At 51.0% G+C, this 14,951-nt stretch overlaps 1 protein-coding gene across 16 annotated transcripts in view; it reads right to left on the bottom strand.

Moving 5' to 3' along the window:
• The window catches only part of HSPG2 (heparan sulfate proteoglycan 2), a 230,985-nt gene extending 226,021 nt beyond the window's left edge, over positions 1 to 4,964 (bottom strand). For 10 of the 16 annotated variants that reach the window (XM_081923348.1, XM_081923345.1, XM_081923350.1 and 7 more), the window contains exon 1: positions 4,589 to 4,963. In XM_081923348.1, the coding sequence (XP_081779474.1) occupies positions 4,589 to 4,867 (279 nt within the window). In that variant the 5' untranslated portion in view covers positions 4,868 to 4,963. Of the gene's footprint in view, positions 1 to 4,588 lie in introns of all 16 variants that reach the window. The other 6 variants (XM_081923336.1, XM_081923349.1, XM_081923344.1 and 3 more) reach the window with 1 other exon arrangement.
• Positions 4,965 to 14,951: the final 9,987 nt, after the last annotated feature.

Raw genomic sequence — 14,951 nt, 5'->3', positions numbered from 1 at the left:
GTACTAACAATCTAGCTCCCCCATTCATTGGGGAGTCACCCCCTGGCACAAAAATACATCAAGTCTGAAATCTGTATGCTACCCTCACGTTCTACCCAGTGTTAGAAACCCACGATATATAAGCTAGGTGTCAAATGGCTTCCTAAACCAGGGTTACAGTCGCCAAAACGAATTGCCTAGTTTGCCATTTTGGGTGGCCAGTCGTAGTTTCCAGTACATTTTGGTACCTGAATTTCATTCTGATCATAGCTGTCAAGCGTCCCTTATTTGGCGGGACTGTGCCTTACCCAGCTCCATGTCCCACTGCTGTCCCTTATTGATGATGTCCCTTAAATAAGCTACTGAAGGTAATGGGGCCCTTTCTATGTCCATCTGTCCTTTGTCAACAACAAATTGTTGCTGTTTTTTTGTTGTTGAATATATGCTATATGGTAATTTATGGACCTAACAGGTATCTAAAGCCATTTGCACACAACAAAATATGTATTTTATCAAAGTAATTGTTGATCCCTTATTTTGGCTGCTGATCCCTTATTTCCGAGGCTGCTGGTCCCTTATTTTCAAATCTGTAAGTTGACAGCTATGGTTCTGATTGGGCAAAAGAAAAAAAATCACAGATAGAATTCTACAAGGTGTGTTGCTAGCATGTGAAAAAGCAGGCAAGATTCAAGGATTCCCAGGCACACAGCTCCAGATGTCAGGCAGGATCCTGGCATCTTCACTTGGTCGCAAGTGGCCGACAGCCGGGTGCAAAACGCGCCTAGCTGATTTCGATCCCTAGCTCTAATCAGAGATAAGAACATAAGAAGAGGCCCACAGGATCAGGCCAATGGCCCACCTAGTCCAGCCCCCTGTTCTCACAGCAGACAACCAAATGATTCAAGAACAAGATATGTTCCTGGTGTTTATGGGGTAGAAGGCACTTTGCGCATGCCTCCGAAGCAGCCACCTCTGCAGCCAGAAACCGCACCATTCGCAAATTCTGGGTTCCCCCAGCACTTCTGAGAGATTGCCTACCGGTGAGACAAGGCCCAAATTAAGTCCAGGGGGGGTGAGGGGGGGGAGAGGGCGTTCCCAGCTTCGCCAACCCAGGCGCAAAAAGTGGGTTATATTTAGAGCCTTGTTTACAGTTCCGCCATGCCTTGTATTTCATTTCCCCACTTCACACAGAAGCGCAAACAGGATCCCACCCTGGGATAAGGGATTCCTATCTCCCCCGTGCCCCCCCTTGCAAATTCCGCAATCAAACCAGCCAGGTTCCCCACCAAAAGCAAGCCAGGGCATGTGTGTGTGTTGGGTGGGGTGGGGTGCAGGAAGAGGTCAGGCTGGTGGGGTTGGGGGAAGGAGGAGGAAACTGCCCCCCCCCAAGGAAAAGACATGCGTCCCCCAACCCACTGTTTCTCTCCAGAGTCCCCAGCCCAGATGGGAACCCCTAAAAACTGGGGGTGGGAGAAGAGGAGACAGAAGGCAGGCCTTTGGGGAACAGATGTAGCTCAGGGGTAGGACAACTGCTTGGCATGCAGAAGGCCCCAGGTTCAATCCCTGGCAACACGTCCATGTAGTGCTGGGAAGAGAAACCCCACATTTAGTCAGCGCAGACAATACTGAGTGGGATGGGCCGATGGTCTGGCTCCGAATAAGGCAGCTTTTATTTAAATCAGCCCTTTTGCAGAACCATGAGGACTAGAATCTCAAATTTTCGCAGTGGGCAGGAATCGCGCTGCAACCCTGGAGAGTGTGGGCGATACTGACGGAAGAAAAATCTGGCTTCGCATAAGGCAGCTTTGTCCATTCCAGTGTTTCAGAAAAGGGCTGCAGCTCAGCATGAGAGCACCTGCTTGGCATGCAGAAGGTCCCAAATTCAATCCCCAGCAGCATCTCTCCACTGCCCCCTTGTCTGAAACCCTGGAGGGCTGCTGCCAGCCAGAGATGGAACATTTTGGCTCACTACAGGGCAGCTCCCTGAGCCTCTCGTTAAATCCCACCATGAGAACTAGCAACTTGGGTTTCGTTTTACAGCAGCAGAGGACCTGCTTCACATGTGCAAGGTCCCCGGTGTCTCTAGGCAGGGCTGCCCCAAACCAAGGAGAGCTGCTGCCAACCAGTGCAGGCACTACTGAACCAGGTGGAGCGGCTGTCTTGTCTCAGTGCAAGGAGGCTTCGTCCTTCCATCACTCCAGAGCAACCAACGGGGGGCTTTCCGAATGCCACAGCCCTGCCTGGCACGCCAAGCTGCCCCCATTTCCCTTGACTTGGCCCAAACCCCATGGCACATTCTCCCCCACCCCAACCCCTGGCCCCAGCTGGCCCCCCTCCTTTGCACACCAGCAGGCTGTGTGCATAGCACATAGTGGCGCGGCAGCACCTTCTGCCAAGGGTGTGGCCATACCACGGGGAGGCCTCAAGGAATGTGCCCTCCAGGAAAAGGGCCCAGGCAGGGCGAGGAGTGGCTGGTGGTGGACCTTCCCCCTTCTTTCTTCCCATAACCCTCGGAGAGCCATGCACAAAGCAGGCCATTGTTAGCGGCGCATAGTGCGGAGGTCTGGCTGTGTGGGTGGAAAAGCAGGCTGGCTAGCGTGGGGAGAGCAGGCTGGCCTGCAGTCACCCCCTCCCCTGATGGTGAAGGCAGCAGGTCAAGAGGGTAGGTAATAATAATAATAATAATAATAATAATAATAATATTTTTATTATACACCGCACATCTGGCTGGGTTTCCCCAGCCACTCTGGGCAGCTCCCAACATAACACTAAAAAGAGAATAAAACTTCAAACATTAAAAACTTCCTAATCAGGGCTGCCCTCAGATGTCTTCTAAATGTCAAGTAGTTGTTTATTTCCTTGACACCTTACGGGAGGGCGTTCCAGAGGGTGGGGGCCACCACCGAGAAGGCCCTCTGCCTGGTTCCCTGTAACCTCGCTTCTCTCAGGGAGGGAACCACCAGAAGGCCCTCAGCGCTGGACCTGAGTGTCCGGGCTGAACAATGGGGGTGGAGATGCTCCTTCAGGTGTACTGAGCCGAAGCATTTAAAGGTCAGCACCAACACTTTGAATTGTGCTCGGAAATGTACTGGGCTTTTGCTGGGAGGCTGAAGTAAGGGAGAACTGAGGCTGCTGGGACAGCGCAGCCTGGCTGCCAAGGGGCGGGTGGTTAACATGGGAGGCAAAAGCTCATGGCTTCGGAATGGAGCATCTTCTAAAAGCAGCATCAGTGTGGAATCTGGCACAGCGAGGGGAGAGGGCAGAGTCAGGAGAGGGATGTGTGGTTGGCTGGGAAAGCCAAATTAATATTTTGGTGCCTGACGTGGAAACCCCAAATGAGGAAGGGAGGCAAGCTCAGTGTCGGACCATCTCCCTGGCCTGCACGTTTCATCCATCTCCTGGCAGGGCTATTCCCATTGCCTGAAACCCAGGGGAGAGCCACTGCTGCAGCTGCCGGTCAGTGTCTAAACAGATCAATGCTGCCGGTCAGTGTCTAAATGCCACCATAAGCACCATAAGGCTCCAGGTTCAATCCCCACACAGCATCCTCCAGGTAGGGCTGGTAATGCCCCACATTTGAAACCCGGACAGAGCCGTTTCTGCCAGTCTGTGCAGACAACACAGGCGTTGGATCAAGGCGTTGACTCAGTAATAGAAAGCAAATCTTCCCACAACCACGCGCTGAATTCAGGAGCCGTCTGTTGCCGCTGAAGGACTCCCCCTCCAATCAGACACCTGCCTAGGGGGCGCCAATGCCGGACCCCTCAAACCCCTGCCCCAGCTCAAAAGCCCACAAACCATGTAGTCGTCTCTCCGCTCGCCAGGAAGCAAAACCCAGTCGCCCACGGCGCGCAGAAACTGGATCCCAGCGATCTCGCCATTTTGCTGGACGTGGCTCCCTTAAAGGAATGTGGTCTGGGGAGGGGGTACCAGTGGTGTGGAAACACTCAGAACCCCACATTAGGGGGCAAATCCCCCCCTAATGGGGCACCACAGGTGGGCAGGTCTTCCCCACCTCTCCAAATTTCACCCTCTCTCTCCATCCGGGCGCAATTTTCGCCCCTCGCAAAGCGCGGCCAAGTTTCTGCAGCTCCGAACACTTTTCCATTTTATTTTAAGACTGCTATTTTACGGGTCTCCCTGTCTCTCTCTCTCTGGAGCCCGTCAGCATTTAAATTTAGAGCCGGGCCAGGAGAAGAGGAGGATGGAGAGCGCCCCGGGTACGCCGGCATTTTCTCCACCTGGCAGCCGCCGCCGTGCGCCCTCCAGCCGGGCATGGTCCAAACTCCACCGGGGACGTGGCGGAGCCCGGTGGCCGGCCGAGCCGGGCCTGGGCCAGCCCGCCGACGCCAGCCGCGCCATGAATAGCCTCCCCAGCCCCACGTTTAAAATTAGACGCCCGGGAGGCGAGCAGGCAGGCAGGCGGGCACCCCACCCAGGGCCGGCCGGGGAGGGGCAGGAGCCACCCAGGCGCAAGGAAGGGGGCAGGAAGAAAGGAGAAGGCATCTCCGGACGGTCCCCCCTCCCGCTCCAACCTTCGATCTCCCCGACGCCCAGCACCGATCCGCTTTGGGCAAGAGCCCCACCACCACCATCCAGCGCCACTTACGCCCAGGAGCGCGGCGGCCAGGAGCAGCGCCCAGCAGCAGCAGCAGCCGGAGGGGCGCGCCGTCGAGGGGGAGCCCAGCGACCTCCTCCGCTCCCTCTTCCCGGCTCCCATTTGCAGCGCGCGGAGCAGCAAGAGATTCGGGTCGTTCTCCTCCTCCTCCTCCGGCGCCCGGGAGCGCGCACCGAGCCCTCCTTCTCCTCCTTCCTCGCTTCTTCGACGGCGCGGTCGCTGCTGCTGCAGCTGGGGGGTGATGTCGCCAAAGATGCCCCGTCCGCGCATCGGCCTCCTCTCGCGCGCTCTCCTCCTGCAAGAGCGCTCGCCGGGCGAAAGGGCGAGCCCGCGGCGGTCCCAGCAAAACTTTTTCTTTCCCCCCCACCCCGACCCCTCCTTCCCGGCCGCCTTTCCTCCTCCTCCTCCCCTCCTTTGCCAAGCAGCACCGCCCCAAATCTCTGGCTCCACCAGCCTCCCGGCAAAGCTGGCCTGGAGTTTCCCGGGACGGGACGGGGATGAGATGGGGAGGGGAAGGGGGCGTTTCCCCTCGCCCCCAAAGACCTTGCCTGGGGATTAAAGCCCTCTTTCCCCCACCCATTGGGAAAGGGCAGGCCTCCACCCACTATTCCCGATGCCTGCTAGCTCGGCTCTGCCACTAAGATGATGGTGGTGGTTCGGAATACCACTGTGTCCACTGTCAGGCTGTGTCTCCCGCTGGGCTGCAACCCTCCCCTGTGTGTTTGTGTATGCACAGGAAAATAGAAGGAGTTGGGAAAGAAGGAAGGAACCACAGTGTTATGTACTGAGTTGAATAAGATCCAAAATGCAGCAGCCTGATTGGTCCTAGAACAATAGGATCCAGAATACAGCAGTCTGATTGCTCTTAGAACAATAATAGGATCCAGAATGCAGCAGTCTGGTCCTAGAACAATAGGATCCAGAATGCAGCAGCCTGATTGGTCCTAGAACAATAGGATCCAGAATGCAGCAGCCTGATTGGTCCTAGAACAATAGGATCCAGAATGCAGCAGTCTGATTGGTCCTAGAACAATAGGATCCAGAATGCAGCAGCCTGATTGGCCTAAAGGAGAACCCCGGAATCAGCCAATCACATGGGGCCCATTGTGTAAATAATGTATATAAAGCAGACATTCTGGGGGAACTTTCATTCCTCCTCACCACTATGAGCTGAATAAAGAGCATGAAATCAGCTCTCGACTCCGAGTATATTTCACACATATATCCTGCCTGTTTGTACTCCTTCAATTCTGTTCTTCCTGGGAGGACTCAGGCCCCACCAATGGCTCTCCATCATGGGGGAGCAAGCAGAGCTGTTTCCTCAGGGCCCCACACCTGGGGGAGGGGGTTCTCCAGCGGGCAGGACCAGGGGGCGCTTTTCTTACATTGTTAGGTATCTCCTTCTGCTTGGTCCCATTCTCCCCACCCCACCCCACCCCTAGGCAGTGGTGTAGCGTGGGTTGTCAGCACCCGGGGCAAGGCAAGTAATTCCCCCCTCCTAACCTGTGGATTTGCGCCCCCTAACCCTAACCCCCAGATGTTGCGCCCGGTGCAGCCGGCCCCCCCCTGCACCCCCCACGCTACGCCACTGCCCGGATCAGCCCCCAGCCCTCTGTGACAGCCCCAAAGCAATCTGAGTGCTGTTAATGATTCACTCTCCATATCTTGTTTGAGTGAGGGAGAAGCTGTCTGTTTGTGGGAGCAGCTAAGCCAGGTGGAAGGTTGACCCCAAGATTATCCAGGTAGCCCCAGTGTGCTGCTTCTGCCTTCTGCCCTGATGTGGGGGCAGCTTCTGCAGACCCTGCCCGGTTGCACTTGCTGCTGCTCAGGCACGGAAGTTGGGCACAACATCCACCATCCACACAATGCCATTCTCATCATCATCATCATCATATATTTATATCCCGCCCATCTGGCTGGGTTTCTACAGCCACTCTGGGTGGCTCCCGACAGAATAATAATAATAATAAAGCTGGGGGGGGGGAAGGTCTTATATATATATATATATATATATATATGCTTTCGTAGATTTTCACGGGTACAGGAATGCAGGTTTTGGTGTCCTCGGGTGTCTTCCCGTGTAAAAGTTGGGGTGTCTAGGCGACGTTTCGACGAGGTCTCACTCGTCATCTTCAGGCTGGTGCTTTCGGCTTCTTGTTACTGGAACAGAGCAGGATCTCAGTGTTTGAGTTCCTATAAATACTGTTGAGGGGGTGTGGTGTATAGCCTCCAATGTTCTGGGCAGAGAGGAAGTTCCCAGGCTAGTGTGCCTTTTCTTCTTTTGTTCCTTAATTACTTGAGGGATATCTTGAGTGATTTCTTGAGTGATATCCTGAGTACCACTTAGGTGGGTCATTAGGTGTGGATTAGTTGCTAAAGTCTTTGTGTCTTGACCTCTTGAACTTTGTGAAGAGTTTTTCTGAGAAGATGGCTGTACTGCACTTAGTTGTGCTCTGGCTTGGCTTCGTGTATAGGGGCGAGCTGTGGTTTTGTGGCCTGTGTCAGCCAGATCTGTGTAGGGATTGCAGGGGGGTGCAGCATCCGGAGGTGCCACCATGGTTTGGCTACTGGATGGTGTCTGTAATTTATCTGTGGAGAGGGTCTGGGTTTGGGTCTGGTGTGGTTGATTGGTGATGGCGTTCTGTGTGCCTCTGGATCTGGTGTCAGTTTTTGTGGGGAGGGCTAATTTCCAGATGTCTGGCAAGCGGGATGTGTCGTCACGCTTGTTCATGTTGTGAGGGTGTTTCTCTATCTCGATGGCTTCCATGATTATTCTCTTGTGGTGATGTTCCATGTTAAAGAGCAATTTGGAATCTGCAAAATTAATTTCGTGTCCTGTTTCTTTCATGTGTTGGAAAAGAGAGGAAGTTTTTTCTTCTTTTTTGACGGCATTCTTGTGTTCTGCGATACGTGCATTTATTCGTCTGTTTGTTTGTCCAATGTACGTGGCTGGGATACCAGCAAAACAGGGTTACGAAGCTAATCCAAAAAGAAACACCCCCCAAAAACCAAGACACAGAAGAAAACAATGGCATGGCCCTCCTTCCTTATATCAAGGGCACTACAGATAAAATTAGCAAAATCCTCCATAAACACAATATCAAAACAGCCTTTTGCACCAACCAAAAAATAGCCAATATCCTCAGAAACCCCAAGGATAAAATCCAGTTGGAAAACCAAGGGGTCTATGAAATACCCTGCAAAGTCTGCCCAGCCACGTACATTGGACAAACAAACAGACGAATAAATGCACGTATCGCAGAACACAAGAATGCCGTCAAAAAAGAAGAAAAAACTTCCTCTCTTTTCCAACACATGAAAGAAACAGGACACGAAATTAATTTTGCAGATTCCAAATTGCTCTTTAACATGGAACATCACCACAAGAGAATAATCATGGAAGCCATCGAGATAGAGAAACACCCTCACAACATGAACAAGCGTGACGACACATCCCGCTTGCCAGACATCTGGAAATTAGCCCTCCCCACAAAAACTGACACCAGATCCAGAGGCACACAGAACGCCATCACCAATCAACCACACCAGACCCAAACCCAGACCCTCTCCACAGATAAATTACAGACACCATCCAGTAGCCAAACCATGGTGGCACCTCCGGATGCTGCACCCCCCTGCAATCCCTACACAGATCTGGCTGACACAGGCCACAAAACCACAGCTCGCCCCTATACACGAAGCCAAGCCAGAGCACAACTAAGTGCAGTACAGCCATCTTCTCAGAAAAACTCTTCACAAAGTTCAAGAGGTCAAGACACAAAGACTTTAGCAACTAATCCACACCTAATGACCCACCTAAGTGGTACTCAGGACATCACTCAAGAAATCACTCAAGATATCCCTCAAGTAATTAAGGAACAAAAGAAGAAAAGGCACACTAGCCTGGGAACTTCCTCTCTGCCCAGAACATTGGAGGCTATACACCACACCCCCTCAACAGTATTTATAGGAACTCAAACACTGAGATCCTGCTCTGTTCCAGTAACAAGAAGCCGAAAGCACCAGCCTGTACATAAATATATAAACCACATGTCTGAAGCAGCACAGGAAAACCATTTTGACTCCCAAACTGACCAAATGATTTCTCTGCAAGGTCAAGGAAAATGGAAAAGCCTCCCCATTGTCTTTTCCTTCACAAATCCTGTCTTAAGGGTATGTCTGTGTATGAATAGGGTGAGCCTGTGACCTGGCTCAGGAACGAAGTATTTATCATTACAAAAGACTGGCCAGGCTCCCCAGGGTATCCAATCAAGTAAGCATTAACAGATAACCTGCCAGACCGGAGGTAAACAACGCACTCAGATTTCTGCTGTAGACCGCCCTTTCTGTGATGTAGGTATGATGTGTCTGGGGGTGGTCTTGATCTACAGGGTGGCAATTTAAAAAGTCTATATAAAGGCTTGCACCCCAATATTCTGGGTTCCTCCTCCATCCTGCGTGTGGTGAGTGAGGACCCTGTTGCAACAAATCAATAAAGATCAGGCTTACTAGCCACTTTGCTTCTCAATATTCTCTGGTTGGCCTCTGTTATTTTCTCCAACCGATGGGGAACCTGCAAAGGACTCTATAAGGGCTCTTGTGTCCCCCATAAGGGAATAAGGGCAGATTTTCATTTATTACAAAGCGATAAAACATCAAACATTAAAAACTTCCCTAAACTGGGCTGTTAGGGACTAGATAACACTCGGAACCCCTTACAACTCTACAGTTCTATAATTCTAAAGTTATCCAAATTGGTGGCCACCTCTTGTCTCCTGCAGGTGGAAGTTACATTATTTAACTACATGCTCTGTGAAGAAAGACTTCATTTTATCCAGCCTGAATCAACTTCATTGGATGTCCACAAGTTCTAGTGTTGTGATAGAGGGGGAAAAACCTTTTCTCCATCCACTTTCTCCAGGCCAGGCCTAATTTTATAAACTTCTAACCTGTCGCCTCCGACTCATTTTTTCCTCTAAATTAAAAACACCACCACCTTTCTTCATAGGAATCTGCCCTACAAAGAACAAGACTCTTGGACAATATACCTCAATATTGTCCAAATTGCTTGGCAGCAACAAGGGCTCTCCAAGGTTTCAGGCAGGAAGGATCCATCCCTGGGTGGGGATGTGTTGTTGTTTAGTTGTTTAGTCGTGTCCGACTCTTCATGACGCCATGGACCAGAGCACGCCAGGCACTCCTGTCTTCCACTGCCTCCCGCAGTTTGGTCAAACTCATGCTGGTAGCTTCGACAACACTGTCCAACCATCTCGTCGTCCTCTGTCGTCCCCTTCTCCTTGTGCCCTCCATCTTTCCCAACATCAGGGTCTTTTCCAGGGAGACTTCTCTTCTCATGAGGTGGCCAAAGTACTGGAGCCTCAGCTTCAGGAACTGTCTTTCCAGTAAGCACTCAGGGCTGATTTCCTTAAGAACGGATAGGTTTGATCTTCTTGCAGTCTATGGGTCTCTCAAGAGTCTCCTCCAGCACCAGAATTCAAAAGCATCAATTCTTCGGCGATCAGCCTTCTTTATGGTCCAGCTCTCACTTCCATACATCACTACTGGGAAAACCATAGCTTTAACTTTACGGACCTTTGTTGGCAAGGTGATGTCTCTGCTTTTTAAGATACTGTCTGGGTTTGTCATTGCTTTTCTCCCAAGAAGCAGGCATCTTTTAATTTCATGGCTGCTATCATACCACTGAGCTAAGGCCTTTCCCTTGCTTGGCTGCTGTGTGAAACAGGATGGGGCACAACAGGATGGCCTTTTGGTCTGATCCACTCGCCCTGGCTCTTTCTGATGTTTTCCTGGGATTTTTTTTTTAAAGTGCAATACAGGCTTGCAGGAAAGATCTCTCTCGGCTGCCCTCTCCCGGCAGACAAGGGCCACGCTCCTTCTTTCTCTCGGTATCAACTCTTTCCAAGGCAGTCTGAAAAAAAGAGGCAATGGAGGCAACTCAGCCCTCACTTGCCCTACTGCCTTCCAGCCCAGGGGGTAATTTTTTAGGACAGGCACTGACTGCCGTGCTAACGTTGAACACGTCCCAATTCCACCTCCCACTTCTTGCTGGTTTATGTGGCTATTCTCTAACCGGGGAAAATCTGATCAGTCATGAAAACTGGCTGATTCAAAACAAAACTATTCACTTCGGAGGGGTGGCTGTGGTTTTCTGACGTGTCATGTTGAAATGTTTCTTATTTCAACGTGATATATTGTAATGCACCCCACCTCCGTTCCCATTAGCCCTCCCTTTGTGTAACATAGAATTGTAGCGTTGGAAGGGACCCTGAGGATCATCTAGTCCAGGCATCCCTAACCTTTGGCCCTCCAGATGTTTTGGACTACAATTCCCATCATCCCTGACCACTGGTCCTGTTAACTAGGGATCATGGGAGTTGTAGGCCAAAACATCTGGAGGGCCACAGGTTGGGAATGCCTGATCTAGTCCAACCCCCTGCAGTGCAGGAATACGCAACTGTCCCACGCAGGGATCGAACCTCCAACCGTAGCGTTATCAGCAGCATGCTCTAACCGACCGAGCTATCCAGGCTGTCTGGTGTAGCAGTTTTAATACCCAGAGCTGTGTACACCCCCATTCTATTATTAATATTCATTTATCAGTCATGAAAACTGGCTGATCCAAAACAAAACTATTCACTTCGGAGGGGTGGCTGTGGTTTTTGGATGTGTCATGTTGATACTGAAGGAACGTCTCCACCTCCATTGTTCTGCCCGGACACTGAGGTCCAGCGGCGAGAGCCTTCTGGCGGTTCCCTCACTGCGAGAAGCAAAACTACAGGGAACCAGGCAGAAGGCCTTCTTGATAGTGGCGCCCGCCCTGTGGAACGCCCTCCCACCAGATGTCAAAGAGAAGAACAACTACCAGACTTTTAGAACACATCCTAAGGCAGCCCTGTTTAGGGACGCTTTTAATGTTTAACAGACCACTGTTTTTTAATACTTTGTTGGAAGCCACCCAGAGTGGCTGGGGAAACCTAGCCAGATGAGTGGGGCATAAATAAATTATTATTATTATTATTATTATTATTATTATTATTATTATTATTATCAATTATTGTTAGGTAAAGGTAAAGGGACCCCTGACCATTAGGTCCAGTCGTGGCCGACTCTGGGGTTGCGGCGCTCATCTCGCTTTATTGGCCGAGGGAGCCGGTGTACAGCTTCTGGGTCCTGTGGCCAGCATGACTAAGCCGCTTGTGGCAAACTAGAGCAGCACACGGAAACGCCATTTACCTTCCCGCCAGAACGATACCTATTTATCTACTTGCACTTCGTGATTTCGAACTGCTAGGTGGGCAGGAGCAGGGACCGAGCAACAGGAACTCACCCCGTCACCGGGATTCGAACCGCCGACCTTCTGATCTGCAAGCCCTAGGCTCTGTGGTTTAACCCACAGCGCCACCCGCGTCCCTTAATTACTGTTAAGCACTGACCTATTTTACTTCTTCACACGACGCACAGTTCAACTATGGAACTCACTTCCGCAGGAAGCAGCAATGGCCAGCAGCTTAGATGGCTTTGAAAGAGGATTGGACAAATTCATGTGGCTATTAGCCGTAATGGATTGGAGGTAGAAATGTTCATGAATAGCAGTTGCTATTCAGGGGAGGGGAGAACGCTCTTGCGTTCGAATCCTGCTCGTAGGCTTCCCATAGACATCTGGTTGGCCCCTGTGAGAACAGGAGGTTGGACTAGATGGGCCATTGGCCTGAACCAGCAGGTTCTTCTTAGGTTCTTAATTGCCTCCTAAAATCACCTGTCTCAAGGTGATTTACATAAACGGCCATTAAAAAGCAACAAATGCATTTGTGAGACCCTTGTGGCGAAGACCCACTGATACAGCTAGGAAAGCCCGTTGGAACAAATATGTCTTTGTAAAGTGAAGCCATATCTTGTCCCCCTTATGCCGCATGTTATGGACTGAGTTGAATAGGATCCAAAAGGCAGGAGTCTGGTTGGTCCTATAACAATAGGGGCCAGAATGCAGCAGTCTGATTGGTCCACAGGAGCCACCCAATCCAGCTCCAGGTGGAAGTGAATCCGCAACCTGATTGGCCTACAGGGGAATCCCGGAATTAGCCAATCACGTGGGGCCCTTTGTGTAAATAATGTATATAAAGCAGACATTCTGGGGGAGCTTCCATTCTTCCTCAGCACTATGAGCTGCATAAAGAGCATGAAATCCACTCTCGACTCCGAGTATATTTCACCACAGAACAGGGGCAGCCACACCAAAGGCCCTGCTCCAAGCCACCATGGAGCCGGCTTCTGAGATCTATGGGACTTGCAGCAGAAACTCTCCCATAGACGGCAGAGACTTGCTGTAGCTCAGCCTACACAGACCTACAATTCCCAGCACCCATAACAAACTACACTTCCCAGGATTCTCTCTCAGGGAATCCTTGTGCTCTAAATTTGTCCGCAGCAACAGTGCAAAGGAAAGATTGCTCAAGAGCCAAGAGTTGCTTTGAGAACCGACTGTCACCGTTGGCCAGGGTTGCCTGGGATGGAAAGTTATTCCACGGGTCCTTCCCTCTGGCAGAAGGAGGAAAATAGAGTGAAGGTTTAGGGGGGAGAGAGAGAGAGAGAGAGCCAAAGGTTTCGGGAGAAATTCACTTTGCCTTGTTGCAAAACAATTTTTTCCCCTGCTTAGCTGGGCCACTGTCTCCCCCCGCCCCCCAGTTCCTTCCTTCCCAGGGAGATTAAATGAAGGGTCAAAGGTATCTGGAGGGATGGTCTGCAGAGTTCAAGACCTCTCCCTAGAGAAGGGAGGTTTGTGGAGCGACAAAAAGGTTGGAGGAGAGAGAGAGAGAGGGACGACTCTGCTCCCTCTGGTGGAAGGAGGAAAACAGAGAGAAGGTTTAGGGAGGAGAGAGAGAGAGACAGCCAAAGCTTTCAGGAGAAATTAACTTCGCTTCTCATTTACCTTGATAGAACTTTCTGAAATAGTATGAGAGCCAAAACATGGCAATCCTTTGAAAATCTGCACTTCTCCAGAATTTGCAATGCAGTTTAACAGCCAGGTATTTGTGTATCTTATATACACATAGACACACACACACACACACACACACACATACATATAACTAGGGTAAAGCAGTGCTTTTTTCTGGGGGGACACGGGGGTGCGCATACCCATAAACATTTTGTGAATCTAAGTTTGGCCTCATTGAGGGGCAGTATTTCAATATGAGTAGAGAGTCCCCCTAAACATTTTTTTGGGGAAAAAGCACTGGGGTAAAGGTAAAGGGACCCCTGACCGTTAGGTCCAGTCGCAGATGACTTTGGGGTTGCGGCGCTCATCTCGCTTTATTGGCCGAGGGAGCTGGCGTACAGCTTCCGGGTCATGTGGCCAGCATGACTAAGCCGCTTCTGGTGAACCAGAGCAGTGCATGGAAACGCCATTTACCTTCCCACCGGAGCAGTACCTATTTATCTACTTGCACTTTGATGTGTTTTCGAACTGCTAGGTGGGCAGGAGCTGGGACCGAGCAACGGGAGCTCATCCCATCATGGGGATTCGAACCACCAACCTTCTGATCAGCAAGCCCTAGGCTCTGTGGTTCAACTCACAGCGCCACCTGGGGTAAAGTGTCCATAAAAATGCATACTGAATCTGCAGATGCATTGTATTAAGGAAAATTGTTTTGCAAAACATGTTTCTGTCAGGGGAATATGGCATAAAAACATGCACACTGAAAATAATAACGATGATATACGATACATAGGCTGATGTGGAGAACTGAATTCAAGATTGGGGAAAGGAGAAACTGAATTTGACATAATCACTCATCCTGGGTTAAGGCCAGAAGAGCTCACAGATTGCAGCCTGTTCCACCTTGTGGAATCCAAAGTCGCTGCCCCCATCCCCCCAGATGTGGGTCTGAAAGGCTGAGACAGACCCTTGGTCCACCTAGCTCAGTATTTTCTACACTAGCCGGCAGCAGAGTCCCAGGATTTCAGGTGGGGGACATTTGTGCGGCAGCTGCATGAGAGGGCAAGGAATTGACATTGCAGGTCTGAGGTTTTGGAGGCGCAGAGCAGGCTAGTTTAAAGGGAGTGATGAGGGAGCTGCTGCCCCACCCTGCCTAATACCCAGCGTCCTCATTTGACTTTACCTCAGGTTCAGGGAGCCCACTACTATTTCACAGAGTTGGCTCTCCACCCCACTGCAGATGCCCACGTCCCCACTTTGCTTGCCCAGCTGGCGGCAGGGTAACCTTCCCAGATCGGCTGCCGGTTAATGATCTGCCATCCCAGTGGCCTTGACACCTGGTATGGGTCCCAGGATTTAGAAGAGGGGAGGCGAAGCGGGGGGAGGGACAGGAAGAAT

Source organism: Podarcis melisellensis (genome assembly GCF_964234715.1).
Source record: "Podarcis melisellensis genome assembly, chromosome: 8".
NCBI classification, from domain to species: Eukaryota; Metazoa; Chordata; class Lepidosauria; order Squamata; family Lacertidae; genus Podarcis; species Podarcis melisellensis.
The sequence above is the reverse complement of the archived record's forward strand: the minus strand, read 5'-3'. Positions and strand labels throughout refer to the sequence as shown.